This window comes from Tachyglossus aculeatus, chromosome 1 (genome assembly GCF_015852505.1).
Source record: "Tachyglossus aculeatus isolate mTacAcu1 chromosome 1, mTacAcu1.pri, whole genome shotgun sequence".
In the NCBI taxonomy this organism is placed as follows: domain Eukaryota; kingdom Metazoa; phylum Chordata; class Mammalia; order Monotremata; family Tachyglossidae; genus Tachyglossus; species Tachyglossus aculeatus.
In genome coordinates, this window is record NC_052066.1 from 106572159 (window position 1) to 106599374 (window position 27216).

The following is a 27216-nucleotide window of genomic DNA, read 5'->3' on the forward strand; positions in this document are numbered from 1 at the left end:
CCCCCTTCTAGACTGTGAGCCCGTTGTTGGATGGGGATTGTCTCTATCTGTTGCCAAATTGTACTTTTCAAGTGCTTAGTACAGTGTTCTGCACACAGTAAGTGCTCAATTAATACGACTGAATGAATGAATGAATGAATGATCGGAGTGTGCGGGCTGGGCTGTAGAAGAAGAGAAGGGAGGTGAGGTAGGAGGGGGCAAGGTGATGGACAGCTTTGAAGCCAATAGTGAGGAGTTTTTGCTTCATGTGAAGGTTGAATAGGCAACCACTGGAGATTTTTGAGGAGGGGGGTGACATACTCAGAGCAAGATCACCCAGGCAGCACAGGGAAGTATAGACTGAAGTGGGGAGAAACAGAAGGATGGGAGATCAGAAAGGAGGCTGATGCAGCAATCCAGTCGGGATATGATGAGAGACCGTACCAATAAGGTAGCGGTTTGTGTGGAGAGGAAAGGGCGGATCTTGGCGATGTTGTGAAGGTGAGACCGGCAGGTTTTGGTGATTGATTGGATGTGTGGGGTGAATGAGAGAGTGGAGTTAAGGAGAGTAAAGATGTCCTCAAGGCAGGAGGAAATGCAAGACTGCAGAGAGGGAGAGAGATCACAGCTGGAGATCTGGATTTGGGAATCATCTGCACATCCGTAGTTGAAGTCGTGGGAGTGAATGAGTTCTCCAAGGGAGTGGGTGTAGAAGGAGAATAGGAGGCGATCCAGAACTGAACCTTGAGGGTCTCACACAGTTAGGGGGTGAGAGGCAGAGGAGGAGCCTGCAAAAGAGACTGAGAATGAGCAGCTAGAGAGATAGGAGAAGAACCAGGAGAGAACAAATATCCATGAAGCCGAGGTTGGATAATATTTCGATGAGAAAGGGGCTGGTTGTCAGTGTTGAAAGCATATAAGAGGTTTACGAAGACAAGGATGGAGTAGCAGCTGTTGGATTTGACAAGAAGATCATTTGTGACATTTGAGAGGGTGGTTTCTGTGGAGTGAAGAGGATGGAAGCCAGATTGGAGAGGGTCAAGGAGGGAACTGGAAGAGAACAATTTGAGACAGCAGGTGTAGACAACTCATTTAAGGAGTTTGGAGAGAAATGGTAGAAGGGAGATGGGGCAATAACTGGAAGGAAGCCGTGGGGTCAAAGGAGGGGTTTTTTTTAGGATAGAGGAAACATCTGTAAAATGGGGATTACACCTGTGAGCCCCCCGTGGGACAACTTGATCACCTTGTAACCTCCCCAGTGCTTAGAACAGTGCTTTGCACATAGTAAGCGCTTAATAAATGCTATTATTATTGTTGTTATTATTATTGCTGTTATTATTATTATTATTGTTATTATTATTATTATTATTATTATTATTATTATTATGAGCATGTCTGAAAACAGTGAGGAAGAAGCCACTGGAGAGTGAACAGTTGGAGATGGCAGTTAGGAAGCGAAGAAGAGAGGGAGCATGTGCTTTGATAATCTGCAAAGGGATGGGGTTGGATGTGCAGGTGAAGGGGGTGGATTCTGAGAGAAGGCAGGAGATCTCCTCTTGAGATACTGCTGGGAAAGATAGGAGAGTTGAAGAAGGGTCAGGAGGCAGGAGATACTGGAGAGAAGTAGGGGAAATTTTAGAAAGATGACCCCTGATGGTTCCAATTTTCCAATAACATAAATAGCCAGGTCATTAGGGGTAAGAGATGAGGGAGGTGGGAGGACAGGGGATTTGAGGAGGGAGTGAAATGTCCGGAACAATTGGCGAGTGCAATGGGCGAAGGTATCAATAAGAATGGAGAAATCAATTTGCTTTGCAGAAGAGAAGGCATGGTTACAAAATTACATGTTTCTAGCCGTGCTGGAAACTCCTATTCTTTCACATCACATCATTCACAACCAGGCTGGTTCGTGCACGGCAAATACCAGGACTATCACCTGCCTGGGTGGCAGCAGCACTGGTCAACCATGGATCATGCCACCTCTGCTTCTACTGTAACATGCCAATGGACTTGGAGGCAACAGGGATCAACACGGACCAGTTTAGGGCTACAGCCTACACATGCAACTATGAACAAGGCAAAAGCAGCAGCCCCGGCTCAACTGGCCTGTCCTGGGCTATGCCACAATTGCAGCGTGGCTTGAGTGGAAAGAGCCCGGGCTTGGGAGTCAGAGGTCGTGAGTTCTAATCCCAACTCTGCCATTTGTCACCTGTATGACTTTGGGCCAATCACAATTTCTCTGTGCCTCAGTTACCGCATCTGTAAAATGGGGATTGAGACCGTGAGCCCCACGTGGGACAACCTCATTACCTTGTATCAACCCTAGCGCTTAGAACAGTGTTTGGCACATAATAAGCGCTTAACGAATACCATCATTATTATTATTATTATTATTATTATCATCATCAGCTGAGTGGAAGCAAAGATCTAATCAGAGATCAAGACATATAGTTCACTCACTCACCTCACTCACCCCCCCAACACTTTTTAATGGTATTTGTTAAGGGCTTCTTATGTGCCAGACACAGAACTAAGCGCTGGGGTAGATACAGATCGTTAGGTTGGACACAGTCCATATCCCACATGGGGCTGAGTCTTAATCCCCACCTTACAGGTGAGGAAACTGAAGCATGGAGAAGTTAAGGGATTATCCCAAGGTCACATAGCAGACAAGTGGCAGAACCAGTTTAGAAACCAGGTCCTCGGACCCCAAGGACTCTTTCCACCTAGACATGCTCCTTTCCTGATTTCACCTTTCTCTTATTGCTCTTTTCCCTCTTCTGCCTCCCCTACTTCCTTTCTTCTTTTCTCCAAAAAACTAATAGTATTTGGTGGGTATCTGTATGCCAAGTACTGTAATAAACCCTTGATAGAGTACAACAATGAGCTAGCATGGTCCCTGCCCTCACTTACAATGTCATGGGAGATAAAAACATAAATAATTTATAGAGGGGAGGAAGAAGGAAAGGGAAATATTCTGGTTCTACTTCCTAGGAGACCTACTCATCCTACCTAAAGTGACCAGATTTTTACTCCTCTTACATCAGGAAGCAGGGAGAAGGGCTATTTGCCTTGTTACATTTTCTTTCTAGTAACCCCACGGGCCTGACCTAAATAGTTCATTCTGTTTCCTGGACTGTAGAGCCCTAACAGCCTACTTTCCTTTACCCCTTTATCCCTGCGCATAGAATAGTGCTTGACACAAAGTAAGTGTTTAACAAATATCGTCATCAACATACTGACCACACCATAAACAATGGAAAGTACTATCTTCACAAAAATGCTTGAAAAATGTCATCCAACAGTTAAGATGGCCCTTTCGATTAGCATCGAGTCACGGTTCCTTAAGTACTCATCTTCTTAACAGAAGTCCTATGAAGTCGATGCCAATGTGGTTGTGAAAGGATCCACATAGGTTCTGGGTCCAAATATATCTTCTTCAAACGTTCTGCTCACATCCAGTGCATGAGATTCAGGACAACCCTGCCATTTGGCTGCCTTCCTCTTCTGCCACACTATCAACAGCTAAGGTTTGCTGCAAGCACACACATTTGGATCTCCCCACCCTATCCTTCCTGAAAGCATCATCACCCTTTCTCAGGAGAATCTGCCACTTTGAATTTCTTATTTGCCTCCTTCCCCGAAATTCAAAATCAGCCACTTCTCACCTCCACTGAACCATTTCTCTTCATCCACACAGCTAAATTCCAGAACCAAATCCTAAGTAACTTATAACAAAACAGCTGTAATTCTCTACCCAGCCTCCTAAATGGTAAACAACAACCAAACATCTGCCTTATGTGTTTGATTCTATCAACTGGGTTTTCATAGATTTCCACTGGCACCCGAAGGCTCTCTACATTCCTTCAACTGTCATTGCCCTGTAGTCTTCTCTCCCATATCCACCTCCTTCTCTCCTCACTCCTATTCTCCAGCTTTTTTGTTGTTGTTTTTTTCAGGTAAGTGACATTCACTTTCTTAATGCCATTCCCAACTCTGGGCTTTCATCCAGACTGCCTTTTAAGCATACATTATTCTCCCACCTCAAATTCACCAAGTTAGCTCCCTTAGATTATTCAAAGTCTTCCTCAAATCCCATCTTCTCCTGAGTAATCAGAGAAATTTTCTCTAGTTTAACATCCACATTCTGATATTAATCATCTGTTCTCCACCCCTACCTGGCATCAACTAAGCAGTAGTGGAGGAAAGTTAAAAATCCATCCAAAATGTCATTTATAATTTAAACACTCCTTTACACACACACACAAAGAAACACACACATTTTCATTCATTCAATCGTATTTGTTGAGTGCTTACTGTGTGCAACACATTCTAACAAGCACTTGGGAGGGTACAATATAACAAGAGACACATTCCCTGCCCACAAAGAGCTCATGCATTAACAAAAGTCATCATATAAAGATTTATGGCTCATATTCTTATACAAGGTAAGCTCCTGAGAACATGGACTTCCTTTACTTTGCTGTTTTACTATTTAGCATCTAATGCCCACTTCAGACTTTCAAACATCAACCAATGAAATAATCCCTAAACAATGTTTACTCCCAAGTTCCTTCTGACTTAGTAGGTTCTAAAATTAAGTGAAAAACATTACAGAACTTTTCCAACAACAAGCAGCAGTAAGTCAAATCCTGTTGTGACTTGACACATTCCACTGAAAATGATTTCCATTCTGACAGCCAGGCTGCTTGGCTTTTTGTGACAATACCTCACACAAAACACCCTGGTACTTTTGTTGAAAGGTTAAAAGTTAAAAAAAAAATCTTGTGAATCTTTAGTACCATGAAACTAAAAAAGAAAGGAATCAGCAACTTAAGTGGTTTTTTTATGGTACTTGTTAAGTGTTCATTATGTGCCAGTCACTGTACGAAGTGCTGGGGTAGATACAAGATACAGTCCCTGCCCACATGGGACTCCCAATCTACGAATTTGGGAGTAGGACTTAATCCCCACTCTACAGATGAGGAAACTGAGGCAAAGACAAATTAAGGGGATTGCCCAAGATTACATAACAGACAAGTGGCAGAGCCAGGATTAGAACCCTGGTCCTCTGATCCCCAGGTTATGATGCTTTTCTATTCCAAATACGCCAAATTCCAGTTTGCAATTCAAGATCATACCTTCTCACCAAGTGATTCGCCTCAACTTCAAAATGTGAAAAAATTGTTTATTAGAATTAAGGGGCAGAAGATATTAAACCTACTCAATACTGCATGGCAATATAAAACCACAGAAAATTCAAGCAACACTGATCATTTCTTTGAAAATGAAAAAAAAGGTGAATTGCAAGTAGTACTTTTTTGATGGAAAAAAGGGTTTTTATTAAAACACGTTAACTAAGTATAATATGAAATTAAAATAGCTGCTATTGTAGCCTATGTTTTTATAAAATGAATTAACAAAAAAAAGGGTTTAGCAAGTGCTCCATCCACGAGGCCATGAGAAGCAGGTTGGTCTAGTGGATAGAGCACAGGCCTAGAGGTCAGAAAGGCCTGGGTTCTAATGCTGGCTTCACCACTTGCCTGCCTGTGTTACCTTAGGCAAGTCACTTAATTTTTCTGTAACTCAGTTACCTCATCTACACAATGGGGATTAGTAATAATAATTGATTCATTCGATTGCATTTATTGAGCGCTTACTGTGTGTAGAGAATTGTGCTAAGCACTAGAAAAGCAAAATACAGCAATAGAGACAATACCTGCCCATAACAGGCTTACTGTCTGGAGTTAATAATTACAGTATTTCTTAAGTAATAATAATAATAATAATAATGGCATTTATTAAGCACTTACTATGTGCAAAGCACTGTTCTAAGCACTGGAGAGGTTACAAGGTGATCAGATTGTCCGACAGGGGCCTCACAGTCTTCATCCCCATTTTACAGATGAGGTAACTGAGGCCCAGAGAAGCGAAGTGACTTGCCCAAAGTCACACAACTGACAATTGGTGGAGCAGGGATTTGAACCCATGACCTCTGACTCCAAAGCCCGGGCTCTTTCCACTTAGCCAAGCTGCTTCTCTACTAACTATAGACTTAGACACTGTACTAACAGCCGGAGTTGATTCACGCAAATCAGGTTGGACAAAATCTCTGTCCCATGTGGGGCTCACAGCAATCCCCATTTTACACTCATTCACTCATTCAATCGTATTTATTGAGCGCTTACTGTGTGCAGAGCACTGTACTAAGCACTTGGGAAGTACAAGTCAGCAAAACATAGAGATGGTCCCTACCCAGTAATGGGCTCAAAGTCTAGAAGGGGGAGACAGACAACAAAATAAAACAAGTAGACAGGTGGAAGTAAAGTGACTTACCCAAGGTCACACTGCAGACAAATGGCAGAGCCAGGATTAGAACTCATCACCTTCTGACTCCGGGGCCTGTGCTCTATCCACTACGTCACACTGCTTCTAAGACTAAGACTGAGACACTGAGACTGTGAATACGATTAAAACTGTGAGCCCCATGTGAGACATGGACTATGTCCAACCTGAGTAACCTGTATCTGCCTCAGCACTTAGTACAGTGCCTGGTACATAGTAAGTGCTCAACAAATACCATTTAACAATAATAATTTTACAAAAATATCTAAACAGGAAAAAGTTTCAGGTTAATATGCTTTGTATTTTATAGAAGCAGAGTGGCTTAGTGGATAGAGCACAGGCCTGGGAATCAGGAGATCAGGGTTTCTAATCCTGGGCTCCACCACATGTCTGCTGTGTGACCTTGGGAAAGTCACTTCACTTCTCTGGGCTTCAGTTACCTCATCTGTAAAATGGGGACTAAGAGTGTGAGCCCCATGTGGGGCAGGGACTGTGTCCAACCTGACTACCTTTTATCTACCCCAGAGCTTAGAACAATGCTTGACACACAGTACACACTTAATAAGTACCATTATTATTATTAATAGTTTAACATACTTTGATCTTCCCCATCTAATGCCACATTAGAGGTAAATGTGATTTAAAGTTATATTGACTTTTTTGATAAATAACGGAAACTTCAAGTGAGGGCAGAAGGCTGATTTGACTGAAGAAAATTGCCTAAATGATTCAAAATTCTTTATTTATCCCAAATGAAGAGGCAATTCATGGACTAAATTCCACTTTTGTGATAGCCATATCATATATTATTTTACCATTTTTCATTTTAGGTCCATTCCAAATCAACAGAAGCTCCTGAGTGATTACTGTGTGCAGAGCACTATACTAAGCATTTGGAAGGGTACAATATGGACCCTTGATGGACACATCAATATGGAGTTGATGGACACATTCCCTGCCCCCAAGGGGCTTACAGTCTACAGACAGACATTAATATAAATAAATTACTGATATGTACCTAAGTGCTGTGGGACTGAGGCTGGGGTGAATATCATATGGGGCCCAAACCAAAATCCATAGGCAATGCAGAAAGAAGAGGCAGTAGAGGAAAAGAGGGCTTAACTGGGGAAGGTCTCATGGAGATATGATTTCATTCATTCATTCGATTGTATCTGTTGAGAGCGTACTGTGTGCACAGCACTGTACTAAGCGCTTGGGAAGTACAAATCGGCAGCATACAGAGACGGCCCTACCCAACAATGGGCTCACAGTCTAGAAGGGGGAGACAGACAACAAAACAAAACAAGTAAACAGGTGTCAATACCATCAGAATAAATGGAATTATAGCTATACACACATCATCAATAAAATAGAGTAATAAATACATACAAATATACACAAGTGCTGTGGGGAGGGGAATGGAACAGGGCAGAGGGAGGTGGGGGCCATGGGGAGGGGAGGAGGAGGAGAAGAGGAAAAGTGGGGGGGTTCAGTCTGGGAAGGTCTCCAGGAGGAGATGAGCTCTCAGAACGGCTTTGAAAGGAGGAAGAGCTAAATGATTTTAATGAGGCTATCCGCTACGGAGCTATCCAATATGGAAATTTGTTTTTATAGAAGAATTTTCAATGTAAAGACAAATAAACAAACTGAAAATTTAACTTACTTCAAAAAGAAAGAGAATGGAGTCCAGCTCCTCCCTTTGTGACTTATTTCCTGGAATACAAAAATACACCAATATCAATTACATGTGGGTTAAAATCTTCATCATGCAGTCATTTAGAAAGGCCTCAAAGGGTTTCCAAAACAGTAAGCTGAAATGCTTTCTAAAAAAAAACTAAGTGCTTTCCATTCTCGACAGAAGTATCACTTCTTCTCCCCAAACAAGTATTTTTTTTTATCCCAAGAAAGATTTTTCTAAAATAAAAAACTTCTTGGACAAATAAAAAGGAACTGTTTTTGCTTCGTGATTATGGAATTATTCCATTCTTACGTGGAGCGAGAAAATAACAATTCATCAGTAATGTAGTTCTCCATCTTTCAAGATTTAATTAGGTCTTCTTTGTTACTTTAGAGCCAAATCACATATCACTTCACTCCCCCACACATTAATGTTGCATGATTAACTATCAAAAATAAAGCAACTACAATCAATCTAAAACAGAAAAAAAATCAAATTTCTGATCTCAATTTTGGAATCAAACCTTTAGTTTTTAGTTCTTTTCATTTAGGTAATTTATCCCTTTTATTTTATTTGTCATGTACCCTGCAAAATGACAAAGTTAGCCACCTAAAGCAGAGCGTTTGATACCTGTTGTACTCTCCCAAACACTTAAGAGAAGCTCTACATAGAGTAATAACTCGAAGTACACTACCGCTTGACTGATTACATGACCTGAATATAACACGTCAGAAAAATTTGGAAATATTCTTCCCACAACCTAAGTCTAGTCCAACGTGAGCTCCTCATTAGAATGTAAGCTCCTTGAGGGCAGAGATCATGACTACCAACTCTCCCAAGCACATAAGTGTGCACAGAGAAGCAGCGTGGCTCAGTGGAAAGAGCATGAGCTTTGGAGTCAGTGGTCATGGGTTCAAATCCCAGCTCCTCCAACTGTCAGCTGTATGACTTTGGGCAAGTCACTTAACTTCTCTGGGCCTCAGTTACCTCATCTGTAAAATGGGGATTGACTGTGAGCCCCCCGTGGAACAACCTGATCACGTTGTAGCCTCCCTAGAGCTTAGAACAGTGCTTTGCACGTAGTAAGCCCTTAACAAAATCATCATCATCAATCGTATTTATTGAGCGCTTACTGTGTGCAGAGCACTGTACTAAGCGCTTGGGAAGTACAAGTTGACAAAATGCCATCATTATTATTATTATAAGTGCTCAATAAATACCACTGATTGACTGACTGTTTAATAACTCATGTCCCAACCTGGTTCAGCTATATTCAGTGGAGGAAGAAATACTGGTGTTCATAAATGTGAAGTTATTCAAAGCATGTGGCTATTATGCTACACAGTCTCTGCTTCAGACTTACTGCAGCACTTGTCTGCTGTGTGACTTTGGGCAAGTCACTTAACTTCTCTGTGCCTCAGTTACTTCATCTGTAAAATGGGAATTAAGACTGTGGGCCCCGCACGGTACAACTTGATTACCTTGTATCTACCCTAGCGTTTAGAACAGTGTTTGGCACATAGTAAGTGCTGAACCAATACTATAATTATTATTATTACTATAATACATAGTATAGCACTTTGTGATTTTGCAACTTTAAGATACTTAATACAGTAAAATAATAATGAATGGCAAGGGGGAAAGCATACCGCTCATGGTGGACTTCAGCCACAATACACAACAATCTGCATCAAAAAATGTCAGTTTTGACGTATCTTTGCACTCTCTACCCCAAAACCCATTCATTACCACTGGATGTGATTTCACAACATGAGGTTCTTCAAGTACACAACTCCAGAAATGTAGGTAAACTGCCTATACTTGGCTTTTGCTCACATTTCTTGAGGGGAAAAAGATTAACTGAATCCATGTGCTACAGCCCTGAGCCCTGAGCCCTGTGGCAATGGTGCTCTTGCCCATGACCACCATTGTTTCTGGAAGAAACATTCAAAAAAGCTAGAGGGTCTGCACACTCTTAAGAAATATCGTAGGAAAGCTTACCTTTCAATTTTAGGCTGTTTTCCAGTGTTATGAAATTTTCATAGAAGATAAAATATATCTGAGAATAGTTGGTTTCAAAAAATTGTTTAAGTTCACTTGCATCCACAATATCTGAAGAAAAGAAAATACATTTGTTGACACTGATAAAGTTATCAAAATACATATGCCTATTTCCATAAAATGTGTACAAAAACCTTACCCCCACCAGCCCCCACAAAAAATGGTTTATTTGGTGACAAGAGTAGGGTAAAAATAGATCTGGGAACCACAGTGAACTACAAGCTGAACATGAATATGAGTCAAGAATATAGTCACATTTCTATTAAAAGATCGTGGTCTTAGATGAGAAGCAGCTTGGCTCAGTGGAAAGAGCGCAGGCTTGGGAGTCAGAGGTCATGGGTTCTAATCCCCGCTCAGCCACTTGTCAGCTGTGTGACCTTGGGCAAGCCACTTAACTTCTCTGTGCCTCAGTTACCTCATCTGTAAAATGGGGATTAAGACTGTGAGCCCCACGTGGGACAACCTGATCACCTTGTAGCCTCCCCAGTGCTTAGAACAGTGCTTTGCACATAGTAAGTGCTTAACAAATACCAACATTATTATTATTATTAATAGTAATAATAATAATAATTAATAATAATAATAATAGTAACAGGAGTACTACAAATAAGATGTGGGAAGAAATCCTTCTGCCAAACTTGAACTTGCTTAGGCTCTTAGACAACAGTTTTGGTCTTTTTCCTTTTAAGAGGTACACTGTTCATTCATTCATTCAATCATACTTATTGAGCACTTACTGTGTGCAGAGCACTGTACTAAATGCTCAGGAGAGTACAACAGAACAAAAAACAGACACATTCCCTGCCCACAACAACCTTATGATTTAGAGGGGGAGTCAGAGTTTAATATAAATAAATTACAGATATTTTACCTAAGTACTATGGGGCTGGGAGGGGGGACAAATAAAAGGAGCAGGTCAGGGTGACGCAGAAGGGAGTGGGAGAAGAGAAGCAGCGTGGCTCAGTGGAAAGAGCGCAGGCTTGGGAGTCAGAGGTCATCGGTTCTAATCCCCGCTCAGCCACTTGTCAGCTGTGTGACCTTGGGCAAGCCACTTAACTTCTCTGTGCCTCAATTACCTCATCTGTAAAATGGGGATTAAGACTGTGAGCCCCACGTGGGACAACCTGATCACCTTGTATCCTCCCCAGTGCTTAGAACAGTGCTTTGCACATAGTAAGTGCTTAACAAATACCAACATTATTATTATTAATAAAAATAGTAACAGGAGTACTACATATAACATGTGGGAAGAAATCCTTCTGCCAAACTTGGACTTGCTTAGGCTCTTAGACAACAGTTTTGGTCTTTTTCCTTTCAAGAGGTACGCTGTTCATTCATTCATTCAATCATACTTATTGAACACTTACTGTGTGCAGAGCAATCAATCAATCAATCAATCGTATTTATTGAGCGCTTACTATGTGCAGAGCACTGTACTAAGCGCTTGGGAAGTACAAATTGGCAACACATAGAGACAGTCCCTACCCAACAGTGGGCTCACAGTCTAAAAGGGGGAGACAGAGAACAGAACCAAACATACCAACAAAATAAAATAAGTAGGATAGAAATGTACAAGTAAAATAAATAAATAAATAAATAGAGTAATAAATATGTACAACCATATATACATATATACAGGTGCTGTGGGGAAGGGAAGGAGGTAAGACGGGGGGATGGAGAGGGGGACGAGGGGGAGAGGAAAGAAGGGGCTCAGTCTGGGAAGGCCTCCTGGAGGAGGTGAGCTCTCAGCAGGGCCTTGAAGGGAGGGAGAGAGCTAGCTTGGCGGATGGGCAGAGGGAGGGCATTCCAGGCCCGGGGGATGACGTGGGCCAGGGGTCGATGGCGGGACAGGCGAGAGCGAGGTACAGTGAGGAGATTAGTGGTGGAGGAGCGGAGGGTGCGGGCTGGGCAGTAGAAGGAGAGAAGGGAGGTGAGGTAGGAGGGGGCGAGGTGATGGACAGCCTTGAAGCCCAGGGTGAGGAGTTTCTGCTTGATGCGCAGATTGATCGGTAGCCATTGGAGGTTTTTGAGGAGGGGAGTAATATGTCCAGAGCGTTTCTGGACAAAGATAATCCGGGCAGCAGCATGAAGTATGGATTGAAGTGGAGAGAGACACGAGGATGGGAGATCAGAGAGAAGGCTAGTGCAGTAGTCCAGACGGGATAGGATGAGAGCTTGAATGAGCAGGGTAGCGGTTTGGATGGAGAGGAAAGGGCGGATCTTGGCAATGTTGCGGAGCTGAGACCGGCAGGTTTTGGTGACAGCTTGGATGTGAGGGGTGAATGAGAGAGCGGAGTCGAGGATGACACCAAGGTTGCGGGCTTGTGAGACGGGAAGGATGGTAGTGCCGTCAACAGAGATGGGAAAGTCAGGGAGAGGACAAGGTTTGGGAGGGAAGACAAGGAGCTCAGTCTTCGACATGTTGAGCTTTAGGTGGCGGGCGGACATCCAGATGGAGATGTCCTGAAGGCAGGAGGAGATGCGAGCCTGGAGGGAGGGGGAGAGAGCAGGGGCAGAGATGTAGATCTGGGTGTCATCAGCGTACAGATGATAGTTGAAGCCGTGGGAGCGAATGAGGTCACCAAGGGAGTGAGTGTAGATTGAGAACAGAAGGGGACCAAGCACTGAACCTTGGGGAACCCCCACCGTAAGAGGATGGGAGGGGGAGGAGGAGCCTGCAAAAGAGACTGAGAAAGAACGACCGGAGAGATAAGAGGAGAACCAGGAGAGGACGGAGTCTGTGAAGCCAAGGTCAGATAACATGTGGAGAAGGGGGTGGTCCACAGTGTCAAAGGCAGCTGAGAGGTCGAGGAGGATTAGGACAGAGTATGAGCCATTGGATTTGGCAAGCAGGAGGTCATTGGTGACCTTTGAGAGCGCAGTTTCCGTGGAATGAAGGGGACGGAAGCCAGACTGGAGGGGGTCGAGGAGAGAGTTGTTGTTGAGGAATTCTAGGCAGCGCGTGTAGACAACTCGTTCAAGGAGTTTGGAAAGGAATGGTAGGAGGGATATGGGACGATAACTAGAAGGTGAGGTGGGGTCAAGAGAGGGTTTTTTTAGGATGGGAGAGACATGGGCATGTTTGAAGGCAGAGGGGAAGGAACCAGTGGAGAGTGAGCGGTTGAAGATGGAAGTTAAGGAGGGGAGAAGGGATGGAGCGAGAGATTTCATAAGATGAGAGGGAATGGGGTCAGAAGCACAGGTGGCCGGAGTAGCACTTGAGAGGAGGGAGGAGAGTTCCTCTGAGGATACCGCTGGGAAGGATGGGAGAGTAGCAGAGAGTGTTGAGAGCCGGGGGGTTGGAGAAAGGGGGGAAGAGACTTTGGGGAGGTCGGACCTGATGGATTTAATTTTGTTAATGAAGTAGGAGGCCAGATCGTTGGGGGTGAGGGAAGGAGGAGGGGGAGGAAGCGGGGGCCTGAGAAGGGAGTTGAATGTACGGAAGAGCTGGCAGGGGTGATGGGCATGGGTGTCAATAAGGGAGGAGAAATAGTTTTGTCTGGCAGAAGAGAGGGCTGAGTTAAGGCAGGAAAGGATAAACTTGAAGTGAACGAGGTTGGCATGGTGTTTAGACTTTCGCCAGCAGCGTTCGGCAGCTCGAGCATAAGAGCGAAGGAGGCGGACAGTGGCAGTGATCCAGGGCTGTGGGTTAGTGGTGCGAGAGCGGCGAAGGGAAAGGGGAGCGAGCGAGTCTAGCTGAGTAGAAAGGGTAGAGTTGAGAGCAGTAATCTGATCATCAAGACTGGGTAGAGAGGAGAGGGCGGCGAGGTGGGGTGTGAGGCGCTCCGAAAGATGGGTGGGGTCCAGAGAGCGGAGATCTCTGTGAGGGAGTAATACGGATTTACAGGGGAAAGGAGTGTGAGTGAGGAGGCAGGTGAGAAGATTATGATCAGAGAGAGGGATCACAGAGTTGGTGAGGGTGGACACAGTGCAGCGGTAGGAGATGATGAGGTCGAGGGTATGACCAAGTTGGTGAGTGGGTGAGGTGGGGTGGAGGAAGAAGTTGGCAGCGTCAAGGAGAGATAGAAGGCGGGCGGCAGAGGAGTCGTTAGGGATATCCATGTGGATATTGAAGTCTCCGAGGATCAGAGTGGGAATGGAGAAGGAGAGAAGGAATGTGAGGAAGGGGTCAAAGTCGTTAAAGAAGTTGGAAGTGGGGCCCGGAGGGCGGTAGATGACGGCTACAAGAATCTGGAGGGGGTGGTAGAGGCGAATAATGTGGGCTTCAAAGGAAGGGAAGGAAAGGGAAGGGGGAGGAGGGATAGTGCGAAAGCGACATTGGGGGGCGAGAAGGAAACCGACACCTCCTCCTTTTCCGGTGAGTCTGGGGGAGTGGGAGAAGAAGAGGCCTGCACTGCAGAGAGCAGCAGAAGAGACCGTGTCGTCCGGCGACAGCCATGTTTCAGTTAGGGCGAGGAGGAGTAGAGAACTGGAAAGGGAAAGGTCCAGGATGAAAGGGATCTTACTTAAAACGGAGCGGGGGTTCCAGAGGCCACACTTGGCATCAGCTGTCGAGGGTGGGGAGGGAGGGGGAAGGGTGCGAGGGGTGGGGAGGGTTTGGATTGGGATGAGTTGGCGGGGGCCTGGGCGGGGAGAGTGGGAAGGGGGGGTGGCGATGGGAAAGGAGAACTGGGATGGGGTGGGGACGGGGAGAAGGGGAGGAGGGGGGGCCGGGAGGGAGAAGCGGAGGACCTGCGCTGGTACAGAGGAATCCTTGGTAGGGGTTGAGGGGGAGCGGTCTTGGTGGGTGAGAGGGAGGGAAACAGCTGGGTGGGAGAGGGGAAGGGGAAGGTGAGGAATGGGAATGGCAGTTGGGAGCAAGGGAACTGAAAGTTCATGGTGAGGTCAGCAGGGCGAGTGACAGTACCGCGGGGGGTTAACAATTGAGATGCAGAAGCAATAAAACAGTAGCAATGATAAAAGTAGGCGATGGCATCACAGGGTGTAGTTGAGCAATCAATATGCTATGGCAATAATAGAATTGGCAGACAATGATGCCACAGAGAGCAGATACAAACTATTAAGAGCTGGAGTAGGGTGGGCCAGTTAAGGGGGGTCAGGGAGCAGAGATACCTGGGGAGGGGAGCGAACAGTCAACTAGCATGGGAGGGCTGAGGAGGGGTGAATGAGGTTGTCGTTAATGTAACATGTAACATGGTGCTAACATGGTGCTAACAAGGGCTTTTTACCTGGGGGCAGGGGGAGAGTCAGTCAGGACCGGACCGGGAAGGTGGGGGATTAGCACTGTACTAAGTGCTCGGGAGAGTACAATAGAACAAAAAAGAGACATTCCCTGCCCACAACAACCTTATGATTTAGAGGGGGAGTCAGAGTTTAATATAAATAAATTACAGATATTTTACCTAAGTACTATGGGGCTGGGAGGGGGGACAAATAAAAGGAGCAGGTCAGGGTGAAGCAAATGGGAGTGGGAGAAAGGAGGGGAGTGCTTAGTCTGGGAAGGCCTCTTGGAGGAGATGTGCCTTCAATAAGGCTTTGAAGGGCGGGGGGAGTAATTGTCCAATTTGAGGAGGGAGGACGTATGTCAGGCGTCAGTGGCAAAACAGACAAGATTGAGGTACAAGTGAGATGGTTGGCATTAGATGAATGAAGAGTGCAGATTGGGTTGCAGCAGAAGAGTAGAGGTGAGTTTGGGAAGGGGCAAGGTGATTAGGAGCTTTAAAGCCAATGGTGAGGAGGTTTTTGTTTGACGTGAAGGTGGCTGGACAACGACTGGAGTTTCATGAGGAGTGGGGAAACATGCCCTGAACGTTTTTGTACGAAAATGATCCAGGCACCACACTGAAGCACGGACTGGAGTGGGGAAGAGACAGGCTGCCGGGAGGTCAGCAAGGAGGCTGATACAATAATCAAGGCAGGATAGGATAATAATAATGATGGCATTTATTAAGCGCATACTATGTACAAAGCACTGTTCTAAGCGCTGGGGAGCTTACAAGGTGATCAGGTTGTCCCAGGGGGACTCACAGCCTTAGTCCCCATTTTACAGATGAGGTAACTGAGGCACAGAGAAGTTAAGTGACTTGCCCGAAGTCACACAGCTGAAAATTGGCGGAGCCGGGATTTGTACCCATGACCTCTGACTCCAAAGCCCGTGCTCTTTCCACTGAGCCATGCTGCTTCTCTAAGTGATAAGTGATTGAGATAAGGGATAAGTGATTGCATTAACGTGGTAACAGTTTGGATGGCGAGGAAAGGGTGGATTTTAGCAATGTTGTGAAGGTGGAACTGACAGGATTTAGTGATGGATTGAATAAGTGGGTTGAAAGAGAGAAAAGTCAAGGATAACGCCCATGTTACGGGCTTGTGAGACAGGAAGGATGGTGGTCCCATCTATGCTGTTTAAGGTGGGGGAGAAGGGAAGGGGGATGGTGGGGGACAGATCCAAAGGAGTGAAACAAATCACTAAGAGATTGGAAAACAGAGTCTCTTAAGAAAGGTTAAAGGATTGAAAGAAGTTACCCTAGAAAAGAAGACTAAGGGCAAATAACTATTTTTAGGCATTCATGCACCACCTTGGTATAATCAATCAATGGTTTCTATTAAATTCTGACTGTGTGCAGGGCACCATCAAAAATCTCCAGTGGTTACCAGTCAACCTACTCATCAAGCAAAAACTCCTCACTCTCGGCTTCAAGGCTGTCCATCACCTCACCCCCTCCTATCTCACCTCCCTTCTCTCCTTCTCCAGCCCAGCCCGTACCCTCCGCTCCACTGCTGCCAACATCCTCACTGTACCTCGTTCTCACCTGTCCCGCCGTCGACCCCCCGCTCACGTCATCCCCTGGGCCTGGAATGCCCTCCCTCCTCACATCCGCCAAGCTAGTTCTCTTCCTCCCTTCAAAGCCCTACTGAGAGCTCACCTCCTCCAGGAGGCCTTCCCAGACTGAGCCCCCTTTTTCCTCTCCTCCTCCCCAACCCCCCATCCTACCTCCTTCCCCTCCCCACAGCACTTGTATATATGTTTGTACAGATTTATTACTCTATTTATTTTACTTGTACATATCTACTATTCTATTTATTTTGTTAATGATGTGCATCTAGCTTTATTTCTGCTTATTCTGATGACTTGACACCTGTCCACATGTTTTGTTGTCTGTCTCCCCCTTCTAGACTATGAGGCCGTTGTTGGGTAGGGACCTTCACTATATGTTGCCAACTTGTACTTCCCAAGCGCTTAGTACAGTGCTCTGCACACAGTAAGTGCTCAATAAATATGATTGAATGAAATGAATGAGTAAACCCTTGGGAGAGTGCAATGCAACGGAGCTGGTATAATAATAATTATGGTATTTGTTAGATGCTTAGTATGTGCCAAGCACTGTTCTAAGCACTGAAGTAGATACAAGGTGATCAGGTTGGACCCAGTCCCTGCCCCATGTAAGGCTCACAGTCTCAATCCCCATTTTATAGATGAGGTAACTGAGGCAAGGAGAAGTGAAGTAATTTGCCCAAGGTCATACAGCAGACAAGTGGTGGATCCGGAATTAGAACCCATGACCTTCTGACTCCCAACCCAGGCTCTATCCACTACACCCTGCAGCTTCTCTATTGGTTGGTATAGACACAAGGAATAAACTTTGAACTTTACTTCTGTGCAGAAACAAAGAGAAACTACAGATGGCCAAAATGCAAGATACGGACTTATAAATTCGGGGGCAGGAGGGGGAGAGTTTCCCAGAATAACAAAATAAGCAGTTTATCCTCATGGAAAGTCTCCTGGGAGTCAGGAGAGCTATGTTCTAACCTTGGACCAGTCCCTTGCCTGTTGTGTGACCTTGGGCAAGTCACTTAACTTCTCTATGCCTCACTTTCCTCATCCGTAAAACTGAGCATAAGATCAATCCTGTTCTAATTGATGAGGAGAGGGATGTTCAACCACTGGAAGTTTCTGAGGGGTGGGGAGACACGCACTGAACGATGTTTTAGAATAAAGATCTAGGACAGAGTGAAGTACATGCTGGAGTTAGGAGATTAGACTGTGAGCCCCTAGTGAGACAAAGACTGTGCCCAACCTGATTGTACTCTACCCTAGTAGTACAGTGCTTGGCATACAATAAGCACTTAAATACCACAATCAGCAGCAACAAAATATATTTGAAAGAAGCAGTGTGACCTTGTGCAAAAATCACAGACCTGGGTGTCAAGGGAGCTGGGTTCTAATCCCAGCTCGACCACTTTGTCTCCAGCAAGTCTGTGGCAAGCGACTTGGGTAAGTCACTTCACTTTTCTGTGCCTCAATTACCTCATCTGTAAAATGTGGACTAAAACTGTGAGCTCTATGCGGGACATGGACTGCATCCATCCTGATTATCTTGCATCTACTCAAGAGCTTAGTACGGTGCTTGGCACATAGTAAGCACTTAAATTTGTCTTATGCCGTCGGGTCGTCTCCGACCCACAGAGATGCCATGGACACGTCTCTCCCAATACGACCACCTCCATCTGCAATCATTCATTCATTCATTCATTCAATCGTATTTATTGAGCACTTACTGTGTGCAGAGCACTGTACTAAGCGCTTGGGAAGTACAAGTCGGCAACTGACAGAGACGATCCCTACCCAACAACAGGCTCACAGTCTAGAAGTGGGAGATGGACGACCAAACAAGTAGACAGACATCAACAGCATCATTCATTCATTCAATCGTATTTATTGAGCGCTCGTTCTGGTAGTGTATCCAGAGAGTTTTCTTGGTAAACATAGGATCTGTTAAGCGCTTACTATGTGCATGGTACTATACTAAGCACTGGGGTAGATACAAGATAAACAGGTTAGATACAGTCCCTGTTCCACATAGGGCTCAAAATCGTAATCCCAAATTGGGGGCATTTTGGTATATTGAGTAGTGATTGCCTGCACGGCCAGTTTGCAGTAAAGGCATTTTTTAGCTCATATAACTGTGTGAACTCTTTCCCTCCTGCCTCCTGCTTCACAGAAAACGTGAGCTTCCCCCCTCAACTCTCTCCCGTGTCACTGCTGCCCAGCACAAGGGATTTTTGACGTGTAGTAGATTGCCTTTCACTCGCTACCTACTGCACAAGCTAGGAACCGAATGGCTCTGCTTGACTCTCCCTCCCACAGTCAAGACTAATAGAGTACTGAAAACTCTCAAGGTGCGACCTTGAGAGGGGAAGCACTTAAATATCATTAAAAAAGAGAGAGATGAGTAGCTATTCACAAGCAAGGAAAACAGAGAAGAAATTTATCATGACAAATTTGACCAAAACAGAAACCTTTATTTAATCTTACCCAGATTCTAAGAGTCAGGGGAAAGAGTTCACATAGTTATATGAGCTAAAAAATGCCTTTACTGCAAACTGGCCGTACAGGCAATAACTACTCAATATACCGAAATGCCCCTAATTTGGGATTATGATTCTGAGCCCTATGTGGAACAGGGACTGTATCTAACCTGTTTATCTTGTAGCTATCCCAGCGCTTAGTACAGTACCAGGCACACAGTAAGCACATAACAGATACTACAATTATTATTATTACAATACAACAGAGTCATTAGATATGTTCCCTGGCTATTCCTTAATACCCTGAACTCATTAAAAACAGAATGAAGATTATAATCGGCTAGGGTGCCAGAGCTTTGGAAAAGTTTCAGTGTTTCCAAGAATCATGGTGGAGACCACCACCATGCTGGGAAAAAAACAACAGACTCTGAAACTGTTCCTGGACAGCAGTAGGTTCAAGTTCAGGTCACTGTTACAAATTCACAAGGCAGTTCAAAAAACACTATTACATTCTTGCACCAGAAATATGCGAAAAGTTTATAATTCTTGCCTGCACCAAACCTGAGGTCAAAGTTTTAACGCCAACTGCAGCTGAAAATTTAGATTCAGCAAACAGTGGCGAATTTGAAGTACATTTCCTCTTAGCTACAGGAATCCATGTACTATGTAAAGTAATAATTTGCCCACACTAACTAGCACTTTTAATTAGTAATGATGTCCAACTGCTCACTTTGCTGATCTGAAAATTATCTAACCTAGCCGGCAAATTCGTTTAGGCCCAAAAGAAAGCTACACCTGGGCAAAGGAAATTTTATGATCTTGCACTATTAGCACTGTTCTTCAGGCAGCAAATACACCTGGGCAAAGGAAATTTTATGATCTTGCACTGTTCTTCAGGCAGCAAACCTTCTCCAAGAACCAGAGGGTACCCCAACACCATGACATTAGTGAGAGTGGGAGGAACTCATGAAAACTTTATGAAACGGTACAACGGAAGAGGCTGCAAGGTGTATTTGTTTTATCTAGCCCTAACTACAGGGGTAAAATCCATGGGCCAGGAGGGTTTGATTCTTGAGAATCAATCAATATTGAAAGCATACTATGTGCAGAGCACTGTACTAAACACTTGGGAGAGTATAGTACAACAGAATTAGCAGACACGTTCCCTGCCCAAAATGAGCTTGTACCAAGCGTAGTACAGTGTTCTACACGCAGTAAGCGCTTGGGAAGTACAAGTTGGCAACATATAGAGATGGTCCCTACCCAACAACGGGCTCACAGTCTATGAGGGGGAGACAGACAACAAAACAAAACATGCAGACAGGTGTCAAAATCGTCAGAACAAATAGAATTAAAGCTATAAGCACATCATTAACAAAATAAATAGAATAGTAAATAAGTACAAGTAAAATAGAGTGATAAATCTGTACAAATATATACAAGTGCTGTGGGGAGGGGAAGGAGGTAGGGCGGGTGTGATGGGAAGGAGGAGAGGAAAAAGGGGGTTCAGTCTGGGAAGGCCTCCCGGAGGAGGTGAGCTCTCAGTAGGGCTTTAAAGGGAGGCAGTACATGAACCATGCACGTACTTCTAATCATCTCTAAGGGGATCTGGGTTCTTCCTGGTTCTGCCTATATCGGGCTAATGCGGACCATGTATCTATGCACCCCTTGCATTCAGCTGCACCCCTGTTTGCTCACCGCCTTCCTTGCCCCAGTGGGTGCATAACTGGCAGGAATAAGAGACTGGCAGGGGCACTGCGCATGGAAGTAGTACTACAATCATTTCCCCTCTGCAGCTTCTTGGGGTTCTGAGACTCTCAGGTCCAAGTCTCATTCCTTAGGGGAATGCCCATCTACAGAATTTAAAAATAATTCTTCTCTGTAACTAATATCAATCAATCTCTCAGTGGCATGTATTGAGTGCTTACTCTGTGCAGGGCAATGTACTGAGATCTGGGGAGAGCACAATATAACAGAAGGAGCAGCACTCAATCACCTTGTCCCCTCCTATCTCACTTTGTTACTCAACTACAGCCCAGCCCACACACTTTGCTCCTCTAATGCCAACCTTCTCACTGTACTTCCATCTTGTCTATCTCGCCACGGACCTCTTACTTACAGCCTTGCCTCTGGCCTGGAACACCCTCTCTCCTCAAATCCAACTGACAATTACTTTCCCCCCTCTTCAAAGCCTTATTGAAGGCACATCTCCTCTAAGAGGCCTTCCCTGACAAAACCCTCCTCTCCTCTTCTCCCTCTCCCTTCTGCATCACCCTGACTTGCTCCCTTCATTCAATACCCCTCCCAGCCCCACAGCACTTATGCACCTATCTGTAATTTATTTATATTAATATCTGTCTCCCCCTCAAGACTGTAAGCTCCTTGTGGGCACGGAATCAATCAATCGTATTTATTGAGCACTTACTGTGTGCAGAGCACTGTACTGAATGTGTCTGTTACACTGTTACATCATATTCTCCCAAGCACTTAGTAGTAATAATATTAATAATAATGGCATTTATTAAGCACTTACTGTGTGCAAAGCACTGTTCTAAGCACTGGGGGGGTTACAAGGTGATCAGGTTGTCCCACAGGGGGCTCACAGTCTTACTTCCCATTTTACAGACGAGGGAACTGAGGCACAGGGAAGTTAAGTAACTTGCCCAAAGTCACACAGCTGACAAGTGGCGGAGCCAGGATTTGAACCCACAATCTCTGACTCCAAAGCCCGGGCTTTTTCCACTGAGCCACGCTGCTTCTCAGTGCTCTGCACAGAGTAAGTGCTCAATAAATGCAATTGGCTAACACATTCCCTGGCCATAACAAACTTATAGGCCATGTGTTGAGGAATGCTAAAAATGCATTTAGTGAAATACATTAGGATGTGTTAGGTTCCCTGTGAATGAACATTAATGTTATTTGCATTGTTGAATTTTGTACTAGATGCTAACACTGAAAGGAAGAAGAACCCATCTATGAGACATGAAATACTGCAGTCAGAAAGGATTATTCTGTTATTTGGTCTGGCAAAATATGTTAAAATCAAGATTGAAGTAATGTAAATAGCACGGCAAGTGCTTAAGAAATAAAAGACCAATGGAGCTTGGCCATATTAATTTGCTGTTTACTTCCTGGTACATATTCATGTAAGGGAAAACAAATACAGTACAGGCAGTGCATACTCCATTCCACAGTTGGGTAACGATCCTCAAAAATGTGACAGTGTCTTGATGGTTGGATTGAGGAATACATTTTCCCAGAGATCCATGCATCTACCTGGTTTCTGCACCAGAATCTGCTCCAACAATGGCTTAGCCCCACAGTTAAGTAAAACCTACAATAATAATAATAATGGTATTTGTTAAGCGCTTACTATGTGCAAAGCACTGTTCTAAGTGCTGGGGAGGTTACAAGGTGATCAGGTTGTCCCATGGGGGGGGCTCACAGTTTCAATCCCCATTTTACAGATGAGGGAACTGAGGCACAGAGAAGTTGAGTGACTTGCCCAAAGAAAGGGGGCGAGAGTCGGGGCGACGCAGGAGGGAGTGGGAAAAGAGGACCTCCTTCCCCTCCCCACAGCACCTGTATATATGTATATATGTTTGTACGGATTTATTACTCTATTTCTTTATTTTATTTGTACATATTTATTCTATTTATTTTATTTTGTTAATATGTCTTGTTTGGTCATCTGTCTCCCCCCTCCAGACTGCGAGCCCGCTGTTGGGTAGGGACTGTCTCTATGTGTTGCCACCTTGGACCTCCCAAGTGCTTAGTCCAGTGCTCTGCACACAGTGAGCGCTCAATAAATACGACTGAATGAATGAATGAAAGGAGGGCTCAGTCAGGGAAGTCCTCTGGGAGGAGGCAGGCTTTTTAGTAAGGCTTTGAAGTGGGGGAGAGGGATTGTCTGGGGGATAACTGCAAATGGCTCCCTGACTCCCTCTCCCATCCTCTCTCCTGTTTCATTCATTCCTTCATTCAATCGAATTTATTGAGTGCTTACTGTGTGCAGAGCATTGTATTAAGAGCTTGGGAGCGTACAATACAACAATGAACAGACACATTCCATGCCCACAATGAGCTTCCAGTCGTCCAAAGAGGGGGAGAGACAGACATCAATACAAATAAATTACAAATAAGTACATAAGTGCTGTGGGGCGGGGAGGGGGGGAAGAGCAAAGGGGGCAAGTCAGGGTGACGCAGAAGGGAGTGGGAGATGAGGAAAGGGGGTGCTTAGTCAGGGGAGGCCCCTGGAGGAGATGTGCTTTCAATAAGGCTTTGAAGGAGGGGAGAGTAACTGTCGGATTTGAGGAGGGAGGGCATTCCAGGCCAGAGGTAAGACATGGGCCCGGGATCGGCGGCTAGATAAACGAGATGGAGGCACAGTGAGAAGGTCAGCACTAGAGGAGCGAAGTGTGTGGGCTAGGTTGTAGAAGGAGAGAAGTGAGGTAGGAGGGGGCAAGGTACAAATCAATTCCCTCTTCTCTTGTTTCCCCAGGCTGCCCTCCACATACTCTGTTTGAACTTCAGTCGAAACAGTGGTTGCTGTGGACACAGCTACCAGCTCCACCCTGGCCCATCTCCTTCCTGGTTTGTTGCTCCCCTCTCTGACCCAACCTGAACCGATGATATAAACTGGGGAAGGGAAAAGGGAAGCGTGGCACGACAGCCCTGGCAGCCATGTGTTCAGCAATACCACCAACTCCATCGTGCATGCCAAAACTGCTTCTTATTACCCCACATCATGCTGAATCCAAGCAACATGCTGAGAAGCATCATCATCATCAATCGTATTTATTGAGCGCTTACTGTGTGCACAGCACTGTACTAAGCGCTTGGGAAGTACAAATTGGCAACATATTGAGACAGTCCCTGCCCAACAGTGGGCTCACAGTCTAAAAGGGGGAGACAGAGAACAAAACCAAACATACTAACAAAATAAAATAGAGTAGATATGTACAAGTAAAATAAATAAATAGAGTAATAAATATGTACAAACATATATACATATATACAGGTGCTGTGGGGAAGGGAAGGAGGTAAGATGGGGGGATGGAGAGGGGAACGAGGGGGAGAGGAGGGAAGGGGCTCAGTCTGGGAAGGCCTCCTGGAGGAGGTGAGCTCTCAGTACGGCCTTGAAGCAGCATGGACTAGTGGGTAGAGCACAGACTTGGGAATCAGAAGGACCTGGCTTCTAACCCCGGCTCCACCACTTGTCTCCTGTGTGACCTTGGGCAAGTCGCTTCACTTCTCTGTGGCTCAATTACCTCATCTGTAAATTAGGGACTAAAACTTTGAGCCCTACGCAGGAAAGGGACTGTATACAACCGAATTTGCTTGTGTCCACCCCAGAGCTTAGTCCAGTACCTGGCACATGGTAAGCACTTAAACACCATAATTATTATCATTATTATTAATAACTTCTCTGTGCCTCCTTACCTTATCTGTAAAATGGTGAACCGCACTGGGTCCAACCTGATTAGCTTGTATCTATCCCAGCACTTAGTACAATCAATCAATATCTATTGGGTGCTTACTGTGTGCAGAGCACTGTACTAGGCGTTTGGGAGAGTACAATATAATAGAATTTAGCAGACATAATAATAATAATAATAATAGTAATAATGATGATGATGGCATTTATTAAGCGCTGGGGAGGTTACAAGGTGATCAGGTTGTCCCACAGGTGCTCACAGTCTTAATCCCCATTTTACAGATGAGGTAACTGAGGCACTGAGAAGTGACTTGCCCAAAGTCACTCGGCTGCCAATTGGCGGAGCTGGGGTTTGAACCCATGACCTCTGACTCCAAAGCCCATGCTCTTTCCACTGAGCCACGCTGCTTTTCATGTTCCCGGCCCATATTGAGCTTATGGTACTTCACTACTCTCCTACTACAACCCAGCCCGCATACTTTGCTCCTCTAAGGCCAACCTTCTCACAGTACCTCAATCTCACCTCTCCCGCTGCCGATCCCTCACTTATGTTCTGCCTCTGGCCTGGAACGCCCTTCTCTCCTCAAACCTGACAGACAATTATTTTCCCCTGCTTCAAAGCCTTATTGAAGGCACATCTCCTCCAAGAGGCCTTCCCTGACTAATCCCTCCTTTCTTCCTCTCCCACTCCCTTCTGCATCACCCTGCCGTACTCCCTTCATTCTTCACCATTCCCAGTCCCCTGGCACTGATATACATATCTGTATTTTATTTGTTTACATTAATGTCTGCCCCTCTAGACTCTAAGCTTATTGTGGGCAGGGAATTTGTTTATTGTTGTACTGTACCCTCCCGGGTACTTAGTACAGTGCTTTGGACACTGTAAGTGTTCAATAAATGTGACAGTAAATGAATAAATACAGTGCCTGGCACATAGTAAACACTTAAATACCATTAAAAAAAACAAAAAAACAAACCCCACACATTGCTGGAAAAACTTTTCCTAATTCTGCCCCTTTATTCTAACCAAAAAATGTAGTGAAAACATTTTCTGGTAAAACTGATATAGAAATAGAAGAAATATGGCCACTGGAGACAGTACACTACTCAGAGTTTTGTAGTTTCTCAGAATTAGGTGAGCTTGATTCTAATCATGGAGCACACCTTGTTTTACATATTTGACTTTTGTGTACTTCCCTTTCCACATCCTATTGCTAGATACAGAGTTAACTCCCTTTCTCTCCTTCTTTCCCTGCTTATTTCTAGAGAGTGTTAGCTCTTCATGTGCAGGGAATGTGTCTTTTGTTTCTACTACACTTTCCCAAGTGCTTAGTACAGTGTGCTGCACTCAACAGTACACGAAGTAGCACAGCCTACTGGATAGAGCACGAGACTGGGAGTCAGAAGGTCATGGGTTCTAATCCCAGATCCCCCACATGTCTGCTGTGTGACCTTGAGCAAGTCACTTCACTTCTCTGTGCCTCAGTTACCTCATCTGGAAAATGGGGTTTAAGACAGTGAGCCCGAGGTGGGACATGGACTGTGTCCAAGCTGACTACCTTGTACCTACTCCAGTGTTTAGCACAGTTCCTTACATATAGTAAGTGCTTAACAAGTGCTATTTAAAAAGTCAATCCGATATCATTACTACTGCTACAGCTAGCATAAGGAATCACTCTGTGAAATCTCTCTGATGACTACATGACACTACTTGACATAAAAATCATACTGCTTTGCATTCCATGCAAAAAGCCATTTGGGCAAATGCAGTGTACCTTATACTCAAAAAACTGTTTTAAAAGTCCTTACTCTTGTAATAAAAGGACTGTAACAAAAAAAAAAACAAAAAAAGGAGTTCAATTAGCATTTAATGCTTAAAAGAACCATCTAGAGATGTATCCCAGATTACAATCCACACTCTAGACTGTAAACTCATTGTGGGCTGGGAATTTGTCTGTTATGTTATACTGTACTTTCCCAAAAACTTATTACAGTGCTCTAAACACAGTAAGCACTCAATAAAAACGGTTAACTGACTGACAGTCCTTCTCTTGGGGAGGTCATGCTTTGGTTTGTTGACAGATTTTGCGGGTTTAATCACGTATCCAGGATCTGCCCCTTTTTTCTTCATCCTAAAGGCCACCATGCTGACCCAGGCATTTGTCATATCCTAGCTTGGTTACTGCATCAGACTCCTTTCTGATCTCCCTCCCTACAGTTTCTCCCTTAACCGGTCCAACCTTTACTCTGCTGCCACTATCATTTTCCTAAAACTTTGTTCTGCACTCCTCAGTTGGTTGCCCTTTCCTCTCAAAATCAAGCAGAAGCTCCTGATCATTGCCTTTGAGGCACTTCATCAGTCCTCTCTCTCTCCAACACCCACCTTCTTTTATCACTACATCACAACTCACACTTTTTGCTCCTTCCAAGCCAACCTACCCACTGTACT

General features: G+C 44.7%; 1 protein-coding gene across 1 annotated transcript in view; it reads right to left on the bottom strand.

Annotated features, from left to right (window-relative positions):
- RALGAPA2 (Ral GTPase activating protein catalytic subunit alpha 2) overlaps positions 1-27216 on the bottom strand; it is a 421002-nt gene that overhangs the window by 365829 nt on the left and 27957 nt on the right. The window contains exons 2-3 of the mRNA XM_038744021.1: positions 10004-10114; positions 7988-8037 (exon numbers count right to left, since the gene is read on the bottom strand). Of these exons, the coding sequence (XP_038599949.1) occupies positions 7988-8037; positions 10004-10114 (161 nt within the window). The remainder of the gene's footprint in view (positions 1-7987; positions 8038-10003; positions 10115-27216) is intronic.